General features: G+C 64.8%; 4 protein-coding genes across 8 annotated transcripts in view; 2 read left to right on the forward strand and 2 right to left on the reverse strand.

Annotated features, from left to right (window-relative positions):
- MAPK8IP3 (mitogen-activated protein kinase 8 interacting protein 3) overlaps positions 1 to 14,279 on the forward strand; it is a 31,973-nt gene extending 17,694 nt beyond the window's left edge. For 2 of the 4 annotated variants that reach the window (XM_004596611.2, XM_004596616.2), the window contains exons 6-32: positions 1,280 to 1,529; positions 2,327 to 2,429; positions 2,524 to 2,642; positions 5,811 to 5,822; positions 6,403 to 6,420; positions 7,138 to 7,195; positions 7,405 to 7,557; positions 8,107 to 8,188; positions 8,916 to 9,046; positions 9,138 to 9,194; positions 9,276 to 9,446; positions 9,772 to 9,898; positions 9,984 to 10,079; positions 10,161 to 10,316; positions 10,526 to 10,691; positions 10,890 to 11,072; positions 11,149 to 11,323; positions 11,404 to 11,523; positions 11,600 to 11,680; positions 11,753 to 11,820; positions 11,917 to 12,065; positions 12,219 to 12,390; positions 12,464 to 12,577; positions 12,661 to 12,699; positions 12,779 to 12,958; positions 13,047 to 13,187; positions 13,267 to 14,279. In XM_004596611.2, coding sequence (XP_004596668.2) covers positions 1,280 to 1,529; positions 2,327 to 2,429; positions 2,524 to 2,642; positions 5,811 to 5,822; positions 6,403 to 6,420; positions 7,138 to 7,195; positions 7,405 to 7,557; positions 8,107 to 8,188; positions 8,916 to 9,046; positions 9,138 to 9,194; positions 9,276 to 9,446; positions 9,772 to 9,898; positions 9,984 to 10,079; positions 10,161 to 10,316; positions 10,526 to 10,691; positions 10,890 to 11,072; positions 11,149 to 11,323; positions 11,404 to 11,523; positions 11,600 to 11,680; positions 11,753 to 11,820; positions 11,917 to 12,065; positions 12,219 to 12,390; positions 12,464 to 12,577; positions 12,661 to 12,699; positions 12,779 to 12,958; positions 13,047 to 13,187; positions 13,267 to 13,388 — 3,243 coding nt within the window. In that variant the 3' untranslated portion in view covers positions 13,389 to 14,279. The remainder of the gene's footprint in view (positions 1 to 1,279; positions 1,530 to 2,326; positions 2,430 to 2,523; positions 2,643 to 5,810; positions 5,823 to 6,402; positions 6,421 to 7,137; positions 7,196 to 7,404; positions 7,558 to 8,106; positions 8,189 to 8,915; positions 9,047 to 9,137; positions 9,195 to 9,275; positions 9,447 to 9,771; positions 9,899 to 9,983; positions 10,080 to 10,160; positions 10,317 to 10,525; positions 10,692 to 10,889; positions 11,073 to 11,148; positions 11,324 to 11,403; positions 11,524 to 11,599; positions 11,681 to 11,752; positions 11,821 to 11,916; positions 12,066 to 12,218; positions 12,391 to 12,463; positions 12,578 to 12,660; positions 12,700 to 12,778; positions 12,959 to 13,046; positions 13,188 to 13,266) is intronic. The other 2 variants (XM_004596610.2, XM_058680472.1) reach the window with 1 other exon arrangement.
- Positions 14,280 to 14,383: 104 nt separating this feature from the next.
- On the reverse strand, positions 14,384 to 15,335 carry NME3 (NME/NM23 nucleoside diphosphate kinase 3). Its single transcript, XM_004596814.2, has 5 exons — positions 15,153 to 15,335; positions 14,955 to 15,085; positions 14,776 to 14,877; positions 14,594 to 14,706; positions 14,384 to 14,519 (listed from the first exon to the last, which is right to left on the reverse strand). Exons 1-5 carry the CDS (start codon positions 15,196 to 15,198, stop codon positions 14,405 to 14,407), a joined length of 507 nt encoding a protein of 168 aa, XP_004596871.2. The 5' UTR covers positions 15,199 to 15,335; the 3' UTR covers positions 14,384 to 14,404.
- Positions 15,326 to 16,265, reverse strand: MRPS34 (mitochondrial ribosomal protein S34). Its single transcript, XM_058680471.1, has 3 exons — positions 15,919 to 16,265; positions 15,748 to 15,790; positions 15,326 to 15,673 (listed from the first exon to the last, which is right to left on the reverse strand). Exons 1-3 carry the CDS (start codon positions 16,237 to 16,239, stop codon positions 15,372 to 15,374), a joined length of 666 nt encoding a protein of 221 aa, XP_058536454.1. The 5' UTR covers positions 16,240 to 16,265; the 3' UTR covers positions 15,326 to 15,371.
- A 55-nt stretch (positions 16,266 to 16,320) lies between these two features.
- Positions 16,321 to 18,308, forward strand: EME2 (essential meiotic structure-specific endonuclease subunit 2). Of its 2 annotated transcripts, XM_058680445.1 has the most exons (8): positions 16,321 to 16,498; positions 16,576 to 16,712; positions 16,805 to 16,879; positions 17,173 to 17,264; positions 17,359 to 17,449; positions 17,534 to 17,649; positions 17,732 to 17,921; positions 17,992 to 18,308. In XM_058680445.1, exons 1-8 carry the CDS (start codon positions 16,321 to 16,323, stop codon positions 18,160 to 18,162), a joined length of 1,050 nt encoding a protein of 349 aa, XP_058536428.1. In that variant the 3' UTR covers positions 18,163 to 18,308. The 2 variants fall into 2 exon arrangements, with proteins under 2 accessions (XP_058536428.1, XP_058536427.1); XM_058680444.1 differs by lacking the exon at positions 16,805 to 16,879.
- Positions 18,309 to 18,454: the final 146 nt, after the last annotated feature.

An 18,454-nucleotide genomic window follows, 5' to 3' on the forward strand; every position in this document is an offset into this window, starting at 1 on the left:
TAAGTTGTGGCCAGGGGGAGTGTCCCTGGGTAAGTGGTGGTCCTGTAGGGTGACAGCCAGGGGCCCTGGCCTGGGAGGGCACGGTTGGATGGCCAAACCCACAATGACCACACACATCCAGTTGGGAGAGGTGGTCCAGGGACCCTGACCCGCTCCTGGCCTGAACGGGGTTTCCTGTTTATCTCGTGAGTAGCAGCAGAGGACCCCGCCTCAGGTGGGCACAGCTACGTGAAGAGCGTGAAGGTATCACTGGGGGTGTGGAGAGAGGTTTCCTTTTCTCAGATTGGCTAGGAGTCACAAGGGGTGCACGGGCAGCCCTTCCAGGATTGGCATGGGCACACTGCTGGCCCCTGGACCAGTTCCACCTGCCACACCACAGGGAGTCAGGCAGCACCCTTCCTGCAGTGATGACAAAATTGTCTCTGAACTTGGCCTGGCACCACTAGTTAAGAGCAGCGGACATGCAGCACAGAGATCCTGCAGGGAGGCTCGGCTCGGAGTGTGTCTCCAGGCCAGGCAGCTGTGTCCAGCGCTGCGTTCCCTGCCCCATGCCCAGCAGGGACATACTCAAATAGTGGGCTTGGGCTTCCAGGAACTGTGTCTGTCCATCCCCATCCTGGGTCCTGGCATTCACACTGCTGCAGGCACCCCTCTCGCCAGTGAGGGCTGAGGCGAGGGCCAGCCGCCACTGGCAGCTGCCCACGGCCACTTGGGGGACGCTCCCGATGTTAGGAGGACAGCGTGTTGGGGCCATCTGTCTTGAGTTTGTCTCATCTCATCAGTAAGAACGGGGAGATGTGTCTGTCTTTGGTCTAGTGCTGAGGAGACAGGGTGTCCCTCCACACTGTGGCAGCTCCTGCTGCTTCTCCTGGCAGCAGACCGCCCATGAGGGTGCAACTACAATCCCTTTGCATTGACGCTCAGGTCTGTGGTCTGAAGGAGTCTCTGGGGTCATGTGCCATGCGCCTATAGGGCCAGCCAGGGCTGAGTAGGCGTCTCCTGGAGGCAGGAGGGGGTGGGACCAGCAATGTCCGTCTTATCAGTTCCCTCTTCTCCGCCCTGCCCGGCCCTGCCCAGCTGCACAGGTGCTCCACACAACACCACTCCTGTCACGCTGGGCGGTGCTGGGAGAACCGAGCTGGTTCCTGGAGCCACAGGCAGCAGCCACGGAGCAGGATGAGCAGGCCCTGGAGGAGCAAGGCCATGGGCCCCGCGGCCACCTAGCGGCTTCAGGTGTCAGGGATCTGGTGACACGTTCCCTCCCTGTGTTTGGCCCTAGTGTCCTCCCGATGAGATGTCCGAGTCTGGCCAGTCCTCAGCAGCTGCCACACCCAGCACCACGGGGACCAAGTCCAACACGCCCACCTCTTCCGTGCCCTCGGCTGCAGTGACGCCCCTCACCGAGAACATGCAGCCCCTGGGGGGAGACTTCGGCGGTGGCAGCAAGAACAGCGCCCGGTCCCGGGAGAAACGCAACAGCCGCAACATGGAGGTCCAGGTCACGCAGGAGATGCGCAATGTCAGCATCGGTATGGCGGCCACTGCCGCAGGACTGCCCTGGGCATGCGCACATGTGAGAAAGTCGCCCTCCGCCCGTGTGTGTGTGTGTGTGTGTGTGTGTGAGTGAGAGAGAGAGAGATCCCTCTCGCTCAGGACTGCCCTGGGCATGCGCACATGTGAGAAAGTCGCCCTCCGCCCGTGTGTGTGTGTGTGTGTGTGAGTGAGAGAGAGAGAGATCCCTCTCTCTCAGGACTGCCCTGGGCATGCGCACATGTGAGAAAGTCGCCCTCCGCCCGTGTGTGTGTGTGTGTGTGAGTGAGAGAGAGAGAGATCCCTCTCTCTCAGGACTGCCCTGGGCATGCGCACGTGTGAGAGCGTGGCCCTCCGCCCGTGTGCGTCCACACTTGCCCCTGTCTGTGGTACAGTGGTACCTCCATGCCTCCTTCACACTGCCCCCCATCTGTGTGGCCCATGGCCTCAGTTGCTAGGACCCTTGTCATACAGGGTGAGGGCCCACCATACGCCCTTCTCTCCCCTCCCCAGGTAGGGCGCTGGTACATAGGTTTGAACACAGTGTGCACAGCCTGGCTGACCACTGTGGTTAGCAGCTGCTGTCTGGAGAAAGGCAAAAGGACACTCAGCCTGGACATAGGTGGCCCTGGGCAGGAGGCAGTGCCTGGCCACTGAGCCCTGTGGCCTCTGCCCGGCTCTTGGTCAGCAGAAGGGTGAAGGCTGTCCTGCTGATTGCTGTCCAGTGGGGGCCTAGCACAGCGTCCCCAGCCGACGCAGAGCAGCTGTGCAGGCCCGATGGCTGTGTCCTCCCCAGGCATGGGCAGCAGTGATGAGTGGTCTGACGTCCAGGACATCATCGACTCCACTCCCGAGCTGGACGTGTGTCCTGAGACCCGCCTGGACCGCCCAGGAAACAGGTACGCACTCCGGGTCTGGAGCCGCGTGTGCTCCAAATCAGAGCCTGTGGCCGCAATGCCCCTGGCTGCCCTCCTGACTGGTGTGTCCCAACAGCCCCACCCAGGGGATCGTCAACAAAGCTTTCGGCATCAACACTGACTCCCTCTACCACGAGCTGTCAACAGCAGGCTCAGAGGTCATCGGGGACGTGGACGAAGGCGCCGACCTCCTAGGTAACGGCGTGTGAGTGCACATGGTCGCTCGGAGGCTCCGTGTCCACTCTGGCCAGGGCCTTCTTTACAGGTCTATGGATTGCAGAGCTTGGCGCTGTCAGCCTTTAGTGAGCTGGCGGGGCTGTGCTTCTGCCCCCTCCCAGCCGTCTGCTCCCCAGAGGCCTTGGTGAGCTGGTGGGAGAGGGCAGGGCGGTGTAAGTAGCAGGCCGCTCCACGAGGAACCCTCCAGCCAGTGAGTCGCAGTGTCCAGACATGGCAGGTACCCGTATGTCCATGGCAGGTCCGTGCGGACCCCTTGTTGGTTGCATGGCTCAGCCCTGGGAGAAGAGGCCACAGGTCCCAGGGCTGGGGCCCCACTCCCGCTGCAGCCCTGGCAGCTGGGAAGACAGCCGCTGCTTGGGGCTCATGTCCCCTTTCCCAGTACTCTGGAGGGAGAGGCCACAGCCAGGGCAGTGCGGTTGCCCTGGGCCTGTATGGCTGTCCTCCTGGAATTCTGGACATCACGATGGGTGTGTTGCTGTCCCTGCCTCGGCGAGGCTGTTTACCTGGTGGTATCTACTGATGGATGCCGTGCTCTTGTGCCACCTTAGCCTGGCCAGCTTGTGCCCACCCAGCTCTACCAGCCGGCACAGAGAGGGGGCATAGGAGCCTTTCCATCTGGCCCTCACTTCCCTAGCTCTCAGACCTACTCCTGATGGTTGCGTCAGTGATGGTGGGCAGTTGGGGTGGCCTCCAGGGAGCAGAACCAACATTGGGATTCGCACTGCCACCTGCTGGGTAGAGGGAGTTCATGTCAGCCAAGCCGCAGCCAGGAGCACCCAAGAAAGGCAGTGTGCGTGTGTGCATGTGTGTATACGACTGTGTGTGTGTGACTGTGTGTGTGGCTGTATGACTGCATGGGTGTGGCCGTGTGTGTGTGACTGCATGTGTGTGTGTGTGTGTGTGTGTATGACTGCATGGGTGTGTGTGTGACTGTGTGTGTATGACTGTGACTATGTGTATGGCTGTGCATGGGTGTGGCCGTATGTGTGTGACTGCATGGGTGTGTGACTGTATGACTGCATGGGTGTGTGTGACTGTGTGTGTATGACTGTGACTGTGTGTATGGCTGTGCATGGGTGTGGCCGTGTGTGTGTGAATGCATGGGTGTGTGTGACTGTGTGTGTATGACTGTGACTGTGTGTATGGCTGTGCATGGGTGTGGACGTGTGTGTGTGAATGCATGGGTGTGTGTGTATGACTGTGACTGTGTGCATGGCTATGCATGGGTGTGGCCGTGTGTGTGTGACTGCATGGGTATGGCCATGTGTGTGCATGACCATGGCTTGGGGGTATTTGGGTTGTAGCAGAGGACGCCCCACCCTGGAGATGTTCACTCGTGTTCTAGACGGTGAGCACCAGGTGTGTTCCTGGTCTGACCGAAAGGACGCAGAATGCCACATGGGCACTTGGTATCTTTAATGGCTTCAGGAACCAGACACTTCACCCAGGTCTCCCACATGGTGCCAGGGGTCCAAGCACTTAGACCACCTTCTGCTGCTGTTGGCAGGGAGCTGGATCAGAACTGGAGCAGCCAGGACTTGAACCTGTGTTGGACGTTGGCATTGCAGTCAGTGGCTTTAACTGCTCTACCATAATGCTGGCCCCTGGAAATGTTCTTTTTTTTTCTTTTCTTAAGATTTATTTTTATTGCAAAGTCAGCTTTTTTTTTTTTTAAGATTTATGCATTTTATTACAAAGTCAGATATACAGAGAGAAGGAGAGACAGAGAGGAAGATCTTCCGTCCGATGATTCACTCCCCAAGTGAGCCGCAACGGCCAGTGCGCGCTGATCTGAAGCCGGGAACCTGGAACCTCTTCCGGGTCTCCCACACGGGTGCAGGGTCCCAATGCATTGGGCCGTCCTCGACTGCTTTCCCAGGCCACAAGCAGGGAGCTGGGAAATGGGGCCTCTCGGATTAGACCCGGCACTCATATGGGATCCTGGCGCGTGCAAGGCGAGGACTTTAGCTATTAGGCTCACACCGGATCCCCTTAAAAATTTTTTTGTGCCCGGCGGCGTGGCCTAGCAGCTAAAGTCCTCGCCTTGAACTCCCCGGGATCCCATATAGGCACCGGTTCTAATCCCGGCAGCTCCACTTCCCATCCAGCTCCCTGCTTGTGGCCTGGGAAGGCAGTCAAGGACGGCCCAATGCATTGGGACCCTGCACCCGCGTGGGAGACCCGGAAGAGGTTCCTGGTTCCTGGCATCGGATCGGCACAGCACCGGCCATTGCGGCTCACTTGGGGAGTGAATCATCGGATGGAAGATCTTCCTCTCTGTCTCTCCTCCTCTGTGTATATCTGGCTGTAATAAAATGAATAAATTTTTAAAAAAAATTTTTTTGTAAGCATTGTAAAAATGCGTATTACAAGTACAAAAAGTGTTAAGATTCAGAAAAATCATCCTTCAAGTGGCCAGTCACTGGCAGCATGTCGACAGCCTGTTCTGCATTGCTCAGGGAGCATGCTACCTGCCTCATTAGCCGATCAATGACTAGGGAAGTGTGCAGACAAATCCAGGAATCGCGGGGTGGGGGGCACAGCGCCATGGCGGGGCCCTTGCTGCCCAGCTGTCTTGACTGACCCCCTCCCAACAGCCCCCTAAGTTTCTGTGTGCTTCGAGTTGTTCGGCTTCTCCTCTAACTCTGCGGCTTGCTGTCAGGGATCTTACTGTCGCAGGAGTCACTGGCACTGCCCATGTCTCTCACGGTTTCTAGAACATTCCTGAGGACTCCTCCACTCACAGTGGTCCTCATGCTGCTCTCCCAGAGGCAGCTGTGCTCGTGAGACCAGGGCTGTGAGGGTGGCCACAGGCTGGTGGGCACACAGCCAAGTCTCCATCCCCTGGTCTAAGAGCCAGCCCTGTTCCCAACCCCCTCTTCCTGCTGCTGTGCGCCCTGCGAGACAGTGGGAGCTCGCGTCCCTGCCCGCCATGGGGCAGACCCAGGGGCTGGCTTCCCAGGTCTGCTGCCCCGTCCTCATTACCATCTCGGCTCCCAGTGAGCCCGTCCCGGCTAGCCTCTGCCGCGGCCCGCTCTTCAATGAGGCTGTCTGTTTTTGCTGGTTCCAGTCACCAACTGACTTTGTCCCTTCCTTTCCCTGTCTGCCTCACTGGACTCGGCCCAGGGGAGTTCTCAGGTGCGTATGTCTCTGTGTGTCTCTGCCCCGGTCTGTGCAGGTGGAGTGGAGCGGCCAGGACAGCAGCCCTGGGAGCCCCTTGCTCTGCTCACTGGCCAGCCTCCACTGTACCAGGCCTGGCTATCCCTGGTGTCTGAGCCCTCAGTACAGCCTGACAGTCCCCCACCCCACTTGGGGCCATTTCTGAAGGTTCTTCGGAGCCACTAGGCACATAGGAAGCTGAGTGGATGGGGCTTGATTTCACAGCCTCTCCCCTGGCCTGCCAGGAGACCCACCTGTCCAGGGCCCTGCTGCACCCCTGCCCCACCCTGCCCCAGCTGTGTGTGCCCCAAGAGAAGCCCCTTCTTGCTTCTTAGCATAGGCCCTTAGCCCCCTCCCCTCCCAGCCCAGCACCTCTGGCCTCCAGACGGGGTCACTGCCCCTCTCCCTACCCATTTGCCCCGCTGCCCCTGCTGTCGCCTTCCCAGCCAGCGGCTGCCTTGCCCGTGCCCTGCGTTCCACCCCGCCCTAATGCGCTTCTTTTCTCTCCCCTCTCTGCCCTGCCCCGTTGCCCATCTCCCGTGGGACTGGGACGCTATAGTGCGCGATGATTTTTTTGGTAAGGCCGCAGCCCATCTCGTGTTTCCCCTCATTCTGGCATCCCTGCAACCTCACATCTTTGGCACTTCACGAGCCGCTTGCTCCATTCTGCATGGTGGGGCGGCGGTGGGGTCAGCAGGGCGCAGGCTCCGAGCTGCCTCTGAGATGACCAGCCCTAACATGGAGGGTCAGCCGGGGTCCCCACCAGGTGCTCACACTGGTATCAGGGTCCTGTGCACCACCATCAGGAAGCCCAGGGAGGTCAGAAGGAGGCGACAAGACCCTCAGCTGTCCTTTTTGGGCACCCTAAAGGATGAGGCTCATGCTTTGGGCGCCTTGGAAAGGTGCACCCACGGGAACCAGCCTCGTGCCCCACCGCTACAGCCAGGCCCCGCCTCGGGATGTTCCTTTACCTTGGTCTGCGGGTGGCCCCAAAGGTGATGGGTCCTGAAACCTCTGCTGGATGTGTGATGGTGGGCAGGACAGGGCAGCCACCTGGAACCCAGCCCTATAGTCCGTGATGCAACCCCACCTGGGTGCACAGATGTGGACTCTGCTGCAGAGCTGGCCAGGGAGCTACAACCAGAGCCTCTGTCCACAGCGGCAGCCCTGGCTCTGCCCCCTCCACTTCTGTCCAGCCTGGCCTCCACCTCGGGCTGCAGTCCCAGAGCCTACACTGTACTCTCAGGGTCGGTCTTGTGGGGCAGAACTGAAATTCCTGCACCTTTTGTTTCAGGAATGGGCAAAGAAGTGGGGAATCTGCTGCTGGAAAACTCCCAACTTCTGGAAACCAAGTAAGCGTGCCCCCTCCGTCCTGAGCACACGTGGCTGAGGCCGCCTGGCTGGGAGGGGAGGCAGCTCGGACTGAGTCCTAGGACTCAACGTCTGTGGACAGCCCTGCCCGCAGCTTCTCCAGGGGCCCTCAGTGTGCCAGCAGAGTGGACAGATGCCCCCATGCCCGCCTCACCTGGCTCACAGAACACCTTTCTCTGCCTTTTCCAAGAAACGCCCTAAACGTAGTGAAGAATGACCTCATTGCCAAGGTTGACCAGCTTTCTGGGGAGCAGGAGGTGCTGAGGGGGGAGCTGGAGGCTGCAAAGCAGGCCAAAGCCAAGCTGGAGAGCCGCATCAAGGAGCTGGAGGAGGAGCTGAAGAGGTGAACCGGGGCGGCCCCGGCCTCGCCCTGCCTGGCTCCCGAGGGCACGCTCCTTCCCCAGCACTGCTACCTGCTGCTCGGTTCAGCTGCAGGCCCTACTGTGTGCCCAGCGGCCCACTGTGGCCCATAGGAGCCTGCCACATGTGTGTGTGGGGGGGTCCTGCTCTTTGCCCAAGCCCCACCTCTACATGACCCCACTGTGGGGATGCCTGCCACATCTAGTGGGCCCTTCCACACACCCCTGCCTGCCCCATGGCCAAGTGGCCTCCCACTGCTCCCACCCCTTTGCTTTGGTCCGCCTGCTCTGGTTCCAGCACCCCCTGTCAGCCTTGAAACCCCCCATTCCTAGAGCAGTGGGCTGGAAGCCTGGGCACTGGGACAGCAGGGAGGCTGGTGTGCACAGTCATGTGTCCCCAGGAACGTGGCTGCCACAGGTCCTGGTGGGGAGGGCAGAGGCCTGGAGGCAATGTGTTGCCTGCAGCTGGCACAGCTTGGGGGTTGCCAAGAGCCTGGGGGTGCTCACCGCTGCCTGCTTCGTTCATCACACAGAGTAAAGTCAGAGGCCATCACTGCCCGCCGCGAGCCCAAAGAAGAGGCGGAGGATGTAGGCAGCTACCTCTGCGCAGAGCTGGTACTGCCCCTTCCGCTGCTGCTACGGGGCGGGGATGGGTGCTCCGTTACCGGGTGGAAGGCTGGGATGTTCCACCCTTGCTTCTCCAAGGGCCCCCGATGTGCCAACAGTGGACACAGAGCACAGAGCAGCGGGGAGTGTGGCTGGGACCCAGGGCCTTGCTCGTCCTCCCTGCTCTCCCCCCAAACCTGCTGGAGCCAGTGGCGTATCAGCGCTCTGGGTGCCCAGTCCTGGTGGGTGGATGTGTCAGCAGGCTCCAGGATCCTGCACTCTGCAACCCCCATGACCCTGAGGAGCTGGGATGGTCCTGGGAAGCCCCTCCCCATGGGGACCCTCCGGAGCACCCAGCAACTGCCACCCCCTTGAGGCAGGCTCACCCCGGGACTCGGCTCCTGCCTGGGCTCCAAGGGGGGTGGGGAGGCTGGAAGGTGAGTGCTGGGCCACAGCAGCTCACCCCGTGCAGCCAGGGGAAGGCAGGGGTGAACTCTGGTGTCCCTGAAGCCTCCCACACTGCCCCGAGAGTGTGTGGTGCTGCTAAAGGACCCCCTTCCCTGGGAGGGCGGCACCCCCAACACCTCTGGTTTCACCCGGGCCTTCCCTGGAGTGTCCAGGGGTCCCTGCCCCATCGCAGGCAAGAGATCGCAGGGGCTAGTGGGTTCCCAGGTAAGCTTCTGCAACCCGCTGGCCTGTCTGTCATGGCTGACGTGTGGCACCTGTTCCCTCTAAGGACAAAATCCCCATGGCCCAGCGGCGCCGATTCACAAGGGTGGAGATGGCCCGTGTGCTCATGGAGCGCAACCAGTACAAGGAGCGGCTGATGGAGCTGCAGGAGGCCGTGAGGTGGACCGAGATGATCAGGTGGGGCTTGCACACAGCTCTGCCCCCTGGGAGGGCCTGGGGTCCTCGCCTCGGGGAGCCCAGTGAGCCCTCCACATGCCCTCGCCCACAGGGCATCCCGGGAACACCCATCCGTGCAGGAAAAGAAGAAGTCCACCATCTGGCAGTTGTGAGTTAGGGGCAGGGAAGGGGGCGTTGGGGCCCCCCGGCTGGGAGCGGACCACCCTCACCTCCTGCACCTCTGCCACAGCTTCAGCCGCCTGTTCAGCTCTTCGTCCAGCCCCCCACCTGCCAAGAGGGCCTACCCCTCGGTGAACATTCACTACAAGTCTCCCACCACGGCCGGCTTCAGCCAGCGCCGCAGCCATGCCGTGTGCCCCATCTCTGCTGGCAGCCGGCCTCTGGAGTTCTTCCCTGATGAGTGAGTGGCCCTCTGGTGTGTCCTGGGCCCCGCCTCACTGCTCCTGGCCACGGTTGCTGGCCAGGGCATCAGGCCGCAGTGGCTACCCCTGCCTGAGTGCTGTCCTGGGCAGAGGCTGCCCCCGGTACCCACACCCCGGCTGCTCTCTCAGACCTAGGGTGCCCATCCCACTCCCCTCCTGTCCTCACCCCAAAGAGAGCTTCACCACTCACCACACTGGGTCCTGCCAGTGAAGCCTGAAGACCAGGGAGATGGCGGGCAGGACAGGCTCAGGCCTGGCCTCCCTGGTCCCCTGGACACAGACTCGGGCTGTCTCTTCTGCCAGCGACTGCACGTCGTCCGCGCGGCGGGAGCAGAAGCGGGAGCAGTACCGCCAAGTGCGCGAACATGTACGCAATGACGACGGGCGGCTGCAGGCCTGTGGCTGGAGTCTGCCTGCCAAGTACAAGCAGGTGTGGCCTGGTGGGCTCCCACAGGGTGGGTGGAGAGCAGGGCGGCTGGGCAGGGGAGGAGCCACGCAGCCTGCCCTCCTTGCAGCTGAGCCCCAGTGGCAGCCAGGAGGACACACGGATGAAGAACGTGCCTGTGCCTGTGTACTGCCGGCCCCTGGTGGAGAAGGACCCCACCATGAAGGTGAGGCCAGAGGGCAGGCCAGGCGGGAGAGCTGGGCCTGCAGGCAGGCCGGTGCTGGCACCCAGGGCCCTGTCCTTGCAGCTGTGGTGTGCCGCGGGCGTCAACCTGACCGGGTGGAGGCCCAGCGAGGATGGCCCTGGAAATGGTGCGCAGCCCACGCCAGGCCGTGACCCCTTGACCTGCGACCGGGAGACAGACAGCGAACCCAGGAGCAACCACACCTCTCCCGAGAAAAAGGTCAGCTCAGCATGTGGCTGGGGGGTGGTCTCGGGGCGCGGGCTGCTGCCCTGAGCTGCGGGGGGCTCCCAGATGCTAAGGGTGTGCAGGGCACAGTCTCCCCTTGGGCAGTAAGGCCATCCCGGGCACAAGGGACACAGAGCCAGGAGTCTGGGTTCTGCTGCTCAGGGTACAGGTGCCAGCCCTGCCATCCCACGCCCCGCCCCCAGGCGAAGGAGCTCCCGGAAGCAGACGCCATGTCCAGCAGGGTGTGGATCCTCACCAGCACCTTGACCACCAGCAAGGTGGTGATCGTCGACGCCAACCAGCCGGGCACAGTGGTAGACCAGTTCACTGTGTGCAACGCGCATGTGCTCTGCATTGCCAGCATCCCCGGTGAGCCCAAGGGGGAGCGGAGAGGCAAGCTGGGTGGAACGGGGCCTCTGGTGTCTGCTCTGAGACTTCCGGCTTGTCCTGTGACCCGAAGGGCTGTGGGCAGCTCTGGGAGGGAGCAGAAGGCTGTGCTGTGGGCAGCAGGTGTGGCCTTGCATGCACTGGGTTCTTGAGTGAGGGTTAACGGGCACGTGGTCTCAGCTGCCAGCGACAGCGACTACCCGCCAGGGGAGATGTTCCTGGACAATGACGTGAACCCAGAGGACTCCAGCACTGATGGCGTGTTGGCCGGCATCACCCTTGTGGGCTGTGCCACTCGCTGCAACGTGCCGCACAGCAGCTGCTCCTCCCGCGGGGACACCCCTGTGCTGGACAAGGGCCAGGGTGAGTGCTGGGCTTAGTGTTACCCCTCGCTGCACCCCCGTCTTTGCTCAGCCCAGGCTCACCCCTCCTCTCATAGGGGAAGTGGCTGCCATTGCCAATGGGAAGGCCAACCCTTCACAGTCCACGGAGGAGGCCACAGAAGCCACGGAGGTGCCAGAGCCTGGGCCTAGTGAGCCAGAGGCGGCCGCAGTGCGGCCCGGGACCCTCACTGAGCACGTCTTCACAGACCCAGCCCCCACCCAACCCGGCAGGTGGGCTCCTGGGATGGCAGAGGTGGGAAGGCTGGCAGAGGTGGGTAGGGTCATGGGCTCACAGGGCAGGCTTCCCACAGTGAGAACGGGTCAGAACCAGACAGCAACGTCGCTCAGCATGAGCCGGAACCCAGCGGGGACCCCACAGGGGCCAGCAGCAGCGCTGCCCCCACCATGTGGCTAGGAGCCCAGAACGGCTGGTAGGTAGGGTAGAACGGGGCGGGGTGGGGGCAGGGAGGCCCCGCGTCCCTGCTCCACAGCCGCCTCCTCCCACAGGCTCTACGTGCATTCGGCCGTGGCCAACTGGAAGAAGTGTCTGCACTCCATCAAGCTGAAGGACTCCGTGCTCAGCTTGGTGTAGGTGGCCCCGAGGCGGGGGCTGGGGGTCCCTGGGGTCCCCACACAGCCTAAGCCCCCTTCCTGTTGCAGGCACGTCAAAGGCCGGGTGCTGGTAGCCCTGGCCGACGGGACCCTGGCCATCTTCCACCGAGGCGAAGGTAACCCAGACACGGGCGGGGGGACCCCAGGAGCCGCTCCAGCGCTGCCTGCGGGCAGAGTTGTGCCCACTGTGCCTGAGCTGCTGTTCTCCCCAGATGGCCAGTGGGACCTGAGCAACTATCACCTGATGGACCTGGGCCACCCACACCACTCGATCCGCTGCATGGCCGTGGTGGACGACCGCGTGTGGTGTGGCTACAAGAACAAAGTGCATGTCATCCAGCCCAAGACCATGCAGGTGGAGGTGAGGCCACCTGTGCCCTCCGCCGGCAGCCAGGGCAGCTGGACAGCCAGGGCAGCCGGGAAGCAGGCCCCCATCATACCCAGAGCTGCACACACCCCTGCCCAGGCCCCTGCCCCTCTTGCCCACATTGAGAACAGCGTTCCTGATCCACAGAAGTCATTTGATGCCCACCCGCGGCGGGAGAGCCAGGTGCGGCAGCTGGCATGGATCGGCGATGGCGTGTGGGTGTCTATTCGCCTGGACTCGACGCTGCGGCTGTACCACGCCCACACCCACCAGCACCTGCAGGACGTGGACATCGAGCCCTACGTCAGCAAGATGCTGGGTGAGGGCCTGTGCAGGGGCGGGAGCGGGAGTGCCCAGGCCAGGGACGCTGACACTCTCCTGGCCTGCCCCAGGCACTGGCAAGCTGGGCTTCTCTTTTGTGCGCATCACGGCCCTGCTCATCGCGGGCAACCGCCTCTGGGTGGGCACCGGCAATGGCGTGGTCATCTCCATCCCTCTGACTGAGAGTGAGTGGAGCCTGCCCCGCACTCCCCAGGGTGGGGGTCCTGGCTGCCCCCTGCCCGCTCTAATGACATCTCCTCCCGCCCAGCCGTGGTCCTGCACCGAGGCCAGCTCCTGGGGCTCCGAGGTGAGTCTGGTGTCTGCCCCAGGCCAGTGTGGGTGCTCCCTCCCTCCCCCACCTCTGAGCCTCAGCCCCTCTGACTCAGCCAACAAGACTTCGCCCACATCCGGGGAGGGGGCCAGGCCTGGAGGAGTCATCCACGTGTACGGTGACAGCAGCAGCGACAAGTCCACTAGCAGCTTCATCCCCTACTGCTCCATGGCCCAGGCCCAGCTCTGCTTCCACGGGCACCGCGACGCTGTCAAGTTCTTCGTCTCCGTGCCGGGTGAGGGTGGGCCGGATATGCATGCAGGCGGGCACCCGCAAGCCCATCCCAGAAGCTGCTGACGCAAAGCTCCTGTGTCCCATGGCAGGGAATGTGCTGGCCACCCTCAACGGCAGCGTGCTAGACAGCCCGTCCGAGAGCCCGGGCCCTGCGGCCGACGCCGAGGGGCAGAGGCTGAAGAACGTGCTGGTGCTGAGTGGTGGCGAGGGCTACATCGACTTCCGTATTGGTGAGTGCGCACGGCCCAGGGTGGCCTGGGCGCTGGGGTGTGGGACCCCTCACAGCCCACAGCCATGCCATCCCCCTAGGTGACGGAGAGGACGACGAGACGGAGGAGGGTGCCGGGGACGTGGGCCAGGTGAAGCCCATGCTGTCCAAGGCGGAGCGCAGCCACATCATCGTGTGGCAAGTGTCCTACACTCCGGAGTGAGGCTGCTGCCCCCCAACCTGTACATAGGACCCCTGCCCGCCCGCCCACCCTCTCAACCCGCAGCTTTGTCCTGAGCTCCAGGCCCTTGCTGAGGGAAGGGGTGACGGGTCAACGAGGAGGGAGGGCCTGTCCCCAACATGTCCTGGGCAGTGCCCAGAGCTTCAAGTCCCAAGGGTACCAAGGGCCTGACCCCCATCCCGGGCTCTTCCTGGCACCCCATATCAGGGAGCAGGGCCCCCCAGGCCCATTTGCCTTTGCATGCTGCCCATGGGGGCGTGGGCCCCCACCTCCCAGGCCTGGCTGTGAGGACACAGGCCTGCACCGCCTTCATCTAGGGAGGGGCCCAGGCTGCCCAGTGCCTAGAACGCACTGGCCTTGTCTGGGCTTTGCCCAGCATCCCCGCAGCCCCCTCACCCACTGATGTCATTCCACCTGCCCGCCCCCAGGGCCATCTCTAGATAGCTTGGCCTTGGAGGCGGGGCCCTTGGGCCAGTCCTCAGGTGAAGGAGGGTGTGCTCCCAGACTGCTAAGTGCCTAGGGCTGCCGCTGCAGGAGAGAGGGTGCGGCTGCCTGGGCCCGGGCATGACTCCTGCTCAGAAGGACACCGCGGGGCTGCCCATGCCCTCCCACCAGAGAAGCACAGAGCTCGGGGAGCTGCCCCACCTGGACGCAGCCACACACACACACACACACACACACACACACGCCCAGGCCTCTCCCCACCACCCTGCCGCCTCTCCACTGTGATGTCTGTCCAGTCCCTCATCCGTGGACTCGGGGTTGGGGGGTGGCATGCAGCTCGGGGAAGGGGCCACAGACGACCTACCCGAGGCTTTGGCCCTGCAAGTGACCCCTGTATCTGCTCTGTATGTAATAAACGCCAACGCGCTCCTGCAAGTGCTACTCAAGTCGGTGTCCACACAGTCTCTCCCCATTTATTGCACAAGGGAGAAGGGGTGCCCCGTGGGCTTCCCGCTGTGCGGCCCGAGGGGTGGCCAGCTGCTCCGCACCCGCTACTAGTACAGCCAGTGCTCTGTGCTGTCCTCCCAGCACAAGAGCTCCTCAGGCCGGAACCAGAGCGCGATCTCCCGCAGTGCGCTCTCCACCGAGTCGCTGCCGTGGATCACGTTCCTGCGCGGGAGGGGCGCGTGAGTGCGGGCAGGCGCCAAGAAGCACGAGGCGGGGCCGACCCAGGGCGGCCTTACTTGCCAACTTCAATGCAGAAGTCGCCACGAATGGTGCCAGGCAGTGCGTCCGCTGGGTCGGTGGCGCCAATGAGCGCCCGCGAGATGCGCACCACGTCCAGGCCCTGCCACACCTGCACAGGAGGGGCGGTCAGCAAAGGCCAGCCGGGGCGCCCTCGCCGCCCGCCCCGCGGGAAGCTCACCATGGCCACCACGGGCCCCGAGCCCATGTACTTGATCAGCCGGCTGAAGAAGGGGCGCTCGCGCAGCTCGGCGTAGTGCTCACGCAGCAGCTCCTCCGACGCCTGCGGAGCAGTGCGGGCAGCTCGCGCCGGGCACCCCGCCGGCCGCCCCGCCCCGCCGGCCCCGCGCGCCAGCCCACCTGCACCAGCTTGAGCGCCACCAGCTTGAAGCCCTTGGTCTCGAACCGCCGCACCACCTCGCCCACCAGCCGCCGCTGCACGCCGTCCGGCTTCACGGCCAGGAAGGTGCGTTCCTGCACGCCGCTGCCGGCTGCGGGGTCGGAGCGTCAGGCCGGCCCGGGTCCCCGGCCGCCCCCCGCCCGGGCCCCGCCGCTCACCTGCCGGGAAGAGGTGGGCGAAGAGGGCGAGCAGCACGCAGATCATGATGGCGGCGTCGGCCTGGGCCCGGTGCAGCGGGCGGCGCCGGGGCGGGGCCTGCACTTAAAGGGAACCCTCGCCCGGGCCGCGCCGCGTCCCCGCAGCCCCGACAGAGACACCACACGCAGGCCACGCGAGTCGAGTCTGTCTTTATTCCCGGCCCCCGCCCGCGGGGCGCCCTACACGGGGGTGCCCCTGGGCTTCGCCTTCGCCTCCAGCCGGACCGGGTAGTCCCAGGGCTCCACGCGGACGCGCCCCACGTGGAGCAGCGGCTCCTCCAGGCTGCGGTCCCCGCTCTGGTGCCGCTCGGCCAGGATCATGGCGCGCAGCAGTGGCGGATAGGGCACGACGCGCGGCGCGTCCCCGGGCGCGGCGTCCTCCCTCGCCGCCGCCGCGAAGGCCGCCTCCTCGTGCTTGGGCACCAGCCGCCAGTCGTGGTACATGGCCTGGGGGATCTCGCGCGCCTCGCTCTCCGTCTTCCCTGGGGGGGAGCGGGACTCAGCGTACGCCGCCCGCCGCCCCTCGCCCGCGCCCAGCCCGCCCGCGCCCCCTCACCCTTGAAGGTCAGCACGCCCCAGGCCTTGCCGTGGTCCAGGTCCTGCAAAACAGCAAGCGGCGCGCGGCTCAGCTCGGGCACCCCGGCCCCGTGGGCACCCCGGACCTGTGGGCACCCCGGCCCCGTGGGCACCCCGGCCCCATGGGCACCCCGACCCCGCGGCCACGCACCTGCGCCGTGTAGTCGGGCCGCACGCGCGTGAGGCGCCAGCAGCAGGGCTCGTCGTGCCGCCACAGCCAGGACTTGCGCGTGACCAGGCGGCCCAGGCCGAAGCCCGGCAGGCGGCCGAGCAGCTGCAGCAGGCGGCTCTCGCGGCGCACGTCGGCCCAGGCGCGCGCGGGCAGCGGGCGGCCCGTGTGCGGCCGCGTCAGGGTCGCGTAGTCCACGGCGAAGCGCTGCGCGTCGCGGGGCCGCTCTCGCTGCTCCCGCAGGGCCCGCACGCGGCGGGCCAGCTCGGCGATCAGCCGCGGCCGCACCTTCTTCCGCGCCATGCTGCGCCGGAAGCCGCCGGTGCGTCCAGTAAAGCGGCCCGGGCGCGGCCGGAAGCGCGGCGGCGAGGGGCCGGCCCGGCCATGGCGAGCGCTCGGGGCTCGCGCCGCGCCCCGCGGAGGCCGCCCACCTGGGAGATCTCGGATTCGGACACCGAGGGTCCCGCCGGGGCACAGGCCAGCACGGGGACGCGGGCTCCGCCGGCCAGGGCGCTGCGGCCGGAGCAGGCCCTGAGGCGCCTGGTGGTGGGCGTAGACCCAGGTGCGGGGCGCGGGGCGCGGGCGGGGAGGGGTCCCCGCGGAGGGGGCGCGGCTGAAGGTCCCCGCCCGCGGCCGCAGCTATCCTGCAGGACCCGGGCGCGGACGTGCTGCTGGAGGCGCTGGGCGCCCTGGGCTGTCAGTGCCTCCTCGAGCCGCAGCGCCGCGCGCGGAGCCTGCGCTGGAGCGGAGCGGCACTGGACCCCTGCCCGCGCGGCGTGAGTGCCCACCGGAGGCTGGTGGAGGTGCCCCTGAACCCTCACCCCTGCAGGCACCCCCAGAGCCCCAGTGTCTCCCCGTGTCCCCACAGGAGCTTCTGGAGGAGCAGGAGCTGCTACTGCTGGAGCCTGAGGAGTTTGTGCAGGGGGTAGCCGGACTGGTGCAGGTGCTAAAGGGGCCGCGGCCCGCCCCCCGCCCTGTGCCCCCTGCTTTCCCGCTCGCTTGGGCTGAGGCTCCTCCTTGGTCCCGGGGCAGCCCTTGGCAGAATGGATGGCCTGGGACTTGCCCTCCCCGTGACAGCCAGCATCCCTGCCGGCTGCTCAGCTGACACAGCTGCCAGGCGCCCTTGTGAGCCCCAGAGCAAAGCCAGGGGCATCCTGGGGTTTGCTCAAGGGGTCTTTCGGGATTGGCCCTGCGTCACCCCTTCCTGTGAGCAGGCATGTCTGTGCTTCCCTCCAGGCCTCTGGCCCCCTCTGCTCCGTGCCCTGGATCTCCGCCCAGAGCACCGCCCGCCAGCACCTGGCTGTCATCGGACTGGACGCTTACCTGTGGTATTGCTTGCCTTATTGGCTGGGACGGGGGCACCTGTGGGATCAGCGCTCCCAGGGGAGGGCAGGAAGCTGAGGGACAGACACCCGTACTCAGGTGTCGCCAGTCCAGTGCAAAGACGCAGACCACACAGAATCCAGTGGTGGCTCACGCAGAAGTGCCCGTCAGCAGGCGTGAGGTGCAGGAGGTGAGGGCCGTGTGGCTGGCGGTGATGGAGGCAGGGGCAGCTCGTCCTGTTTCTCATGCCCTTGCCGTGCCCAACCCCTGCCAGGCACTGGTCCACCTGCAGCTCTGGGCGGACCTGGACGTGCTCCTGGTGACCTCGTGGCAGGAGCTGAGTCAGCATGTGTGCGCCATCACTCGAGCCTTGGCCCAGCACCCAATCAGGTGCCAGCTGCCTCGGGCAGGGTGTGGGCAGAGGGTGAGAGTGGTAGAGCCCGCTGACGGCCTCCCATGCCCCCGGCTGCAGGTGGCACCGAGAATGCCAATCTCTCTCCTTCTGTACCACGGGGCGCTGGGCTGCAGGCGTGCGGGTCACCAGAGATGGCCATGGGCTGCGGGAGGCCTGGAGGCGTCAGATAATGCAGTTCAACCGAGCCAGCCCTGCCGTGGCTGACTCTATCGTGGCTGCCTTCCCCGCACCACGCCTTTTGCAGCAGGTAGGGCTCCTGCCCCAGGGAGGTGGCGCTGGTGCCCAAGGGCCCTCAGTGATTCTCACACCTTCCCTAGGCACTGGCAACCTGCACCAGCGAGCTGGAGCGCCAACATCTGCTGGCTGACCTGCCCGTGAAGGGCAGCACACGTGGCCGGCCTCGCAGGGTGGGGCCTGACCTCGCTCGGCGGCTCTGCCTCTTTCTGAGCACAGTGGACCCAGACCTCCTGCTGGACCTGGGCTCCTGACCACTGCCGTGGCTCCCGGGGACCCCGAGGGCTGCGGAGGTGGCAGAGATGGTGCCCACATGTCCCAGCCGGGCACTATGGGAACAGGAAGGACAGTCCCACTGCCCCCGAGGCCTGGCGGGACACTGAGGAAAGAGAAAGAACACGGGGTTTGGCAGCCCTAAGTAGGTGCTGTCACATGAGACATGAACTGTTTATTGCAGTCCCTGGGGTCGTGGGGCCTGTGGGAACAGCGGCTAAGGACGTGCAGAGAGCTGCGGACAGCAGCTGCTAGCTGGGCCCTCTGCCGCGG

This window comes from Ochotona princeps, chromosome 24, assembly GCF_030435755.1.
Source record: "Ochotona princeps isolate mOchPri1 chromosome 24, mOchPri1.hap1, whole genome shotgun sequence".
NCBI classification, from domain to species: Eukaryota; Metazoa; Chordata; class Mammalia; order Lagomorpha; family Ochotonidae; genus Ochotona; species Ochotona princeps.

Excerpts from the sequence above, each read along its gene's own strand:
- NME3 (XM_004596814.2), bottom strand. The coding sequence starts at position 15,198 with ATGATCTGCGTGCTGCTCGCCCTCTTCGCCCACCTCTTCCCGGCAG. Across the intron at positions 15,086-15,152 it reads CGCCCACCTCTTCCCGGCAG|CCGGCAGCGGCGTGCAGGAA; the intron begins GTGAGCGGCGGG and ends CCGACCCCGCAG. Across the intron at positions 14,707-14,775 it reads CGGGGCCCGTGGTGGCCATG|GTGTGGCAGGGCCTGGACGT; the intron begins GTGAGCTTCCCG and ends CCTCCTGTGCAG.
- MRPS34 (XM_058680471.1), bottom strand. The coding sequence starts at position 16,239 with ATGGCGCGGAAGAAGGTGCGGCCGCGGCTGATCGCCGAGCTGGCCCGC. Across the intron at positions 15,791-15,918 it reads GGCCCGACTACACGGCGCAG|GACCTGGACCACGGCAAGGC; the intron begins GTGCGTGGCCGC and ends GCTGTTTTGCAG. Across the intron at positions 15,674-15,747 it reads GGGCGTGCTGACCTTCAAGG|GGAAGACGGAGAGCGAGGCG; the intron begins GTGAGGGGGCGC and ends GCTCCCCCCCAG.
- EME2 (XM_058680445.1), top strand. The coding sequence starts at position 16,321 with ATGGCGAGCGCTCGGGGCTCGCGCCGCGCCCCGCGGAGGCCGCCCACC. Across the intron at positions 16,880-17,172 it reads GGGTAGCCGGACTGGTGCAG|GCCTCTGGCCCCCTCTGCTC; the intron begins GTGCTAAAGGGG and ends GCTTCCCTCCAG. Across the intron at positions 17,922-17,991 it reads CACCACGCCTTTTGCAGCAG|GCACTGGCAACCTGCACCAG; the intron begins GTAGGGCTCCTG and ends CACCTTCCCTAG.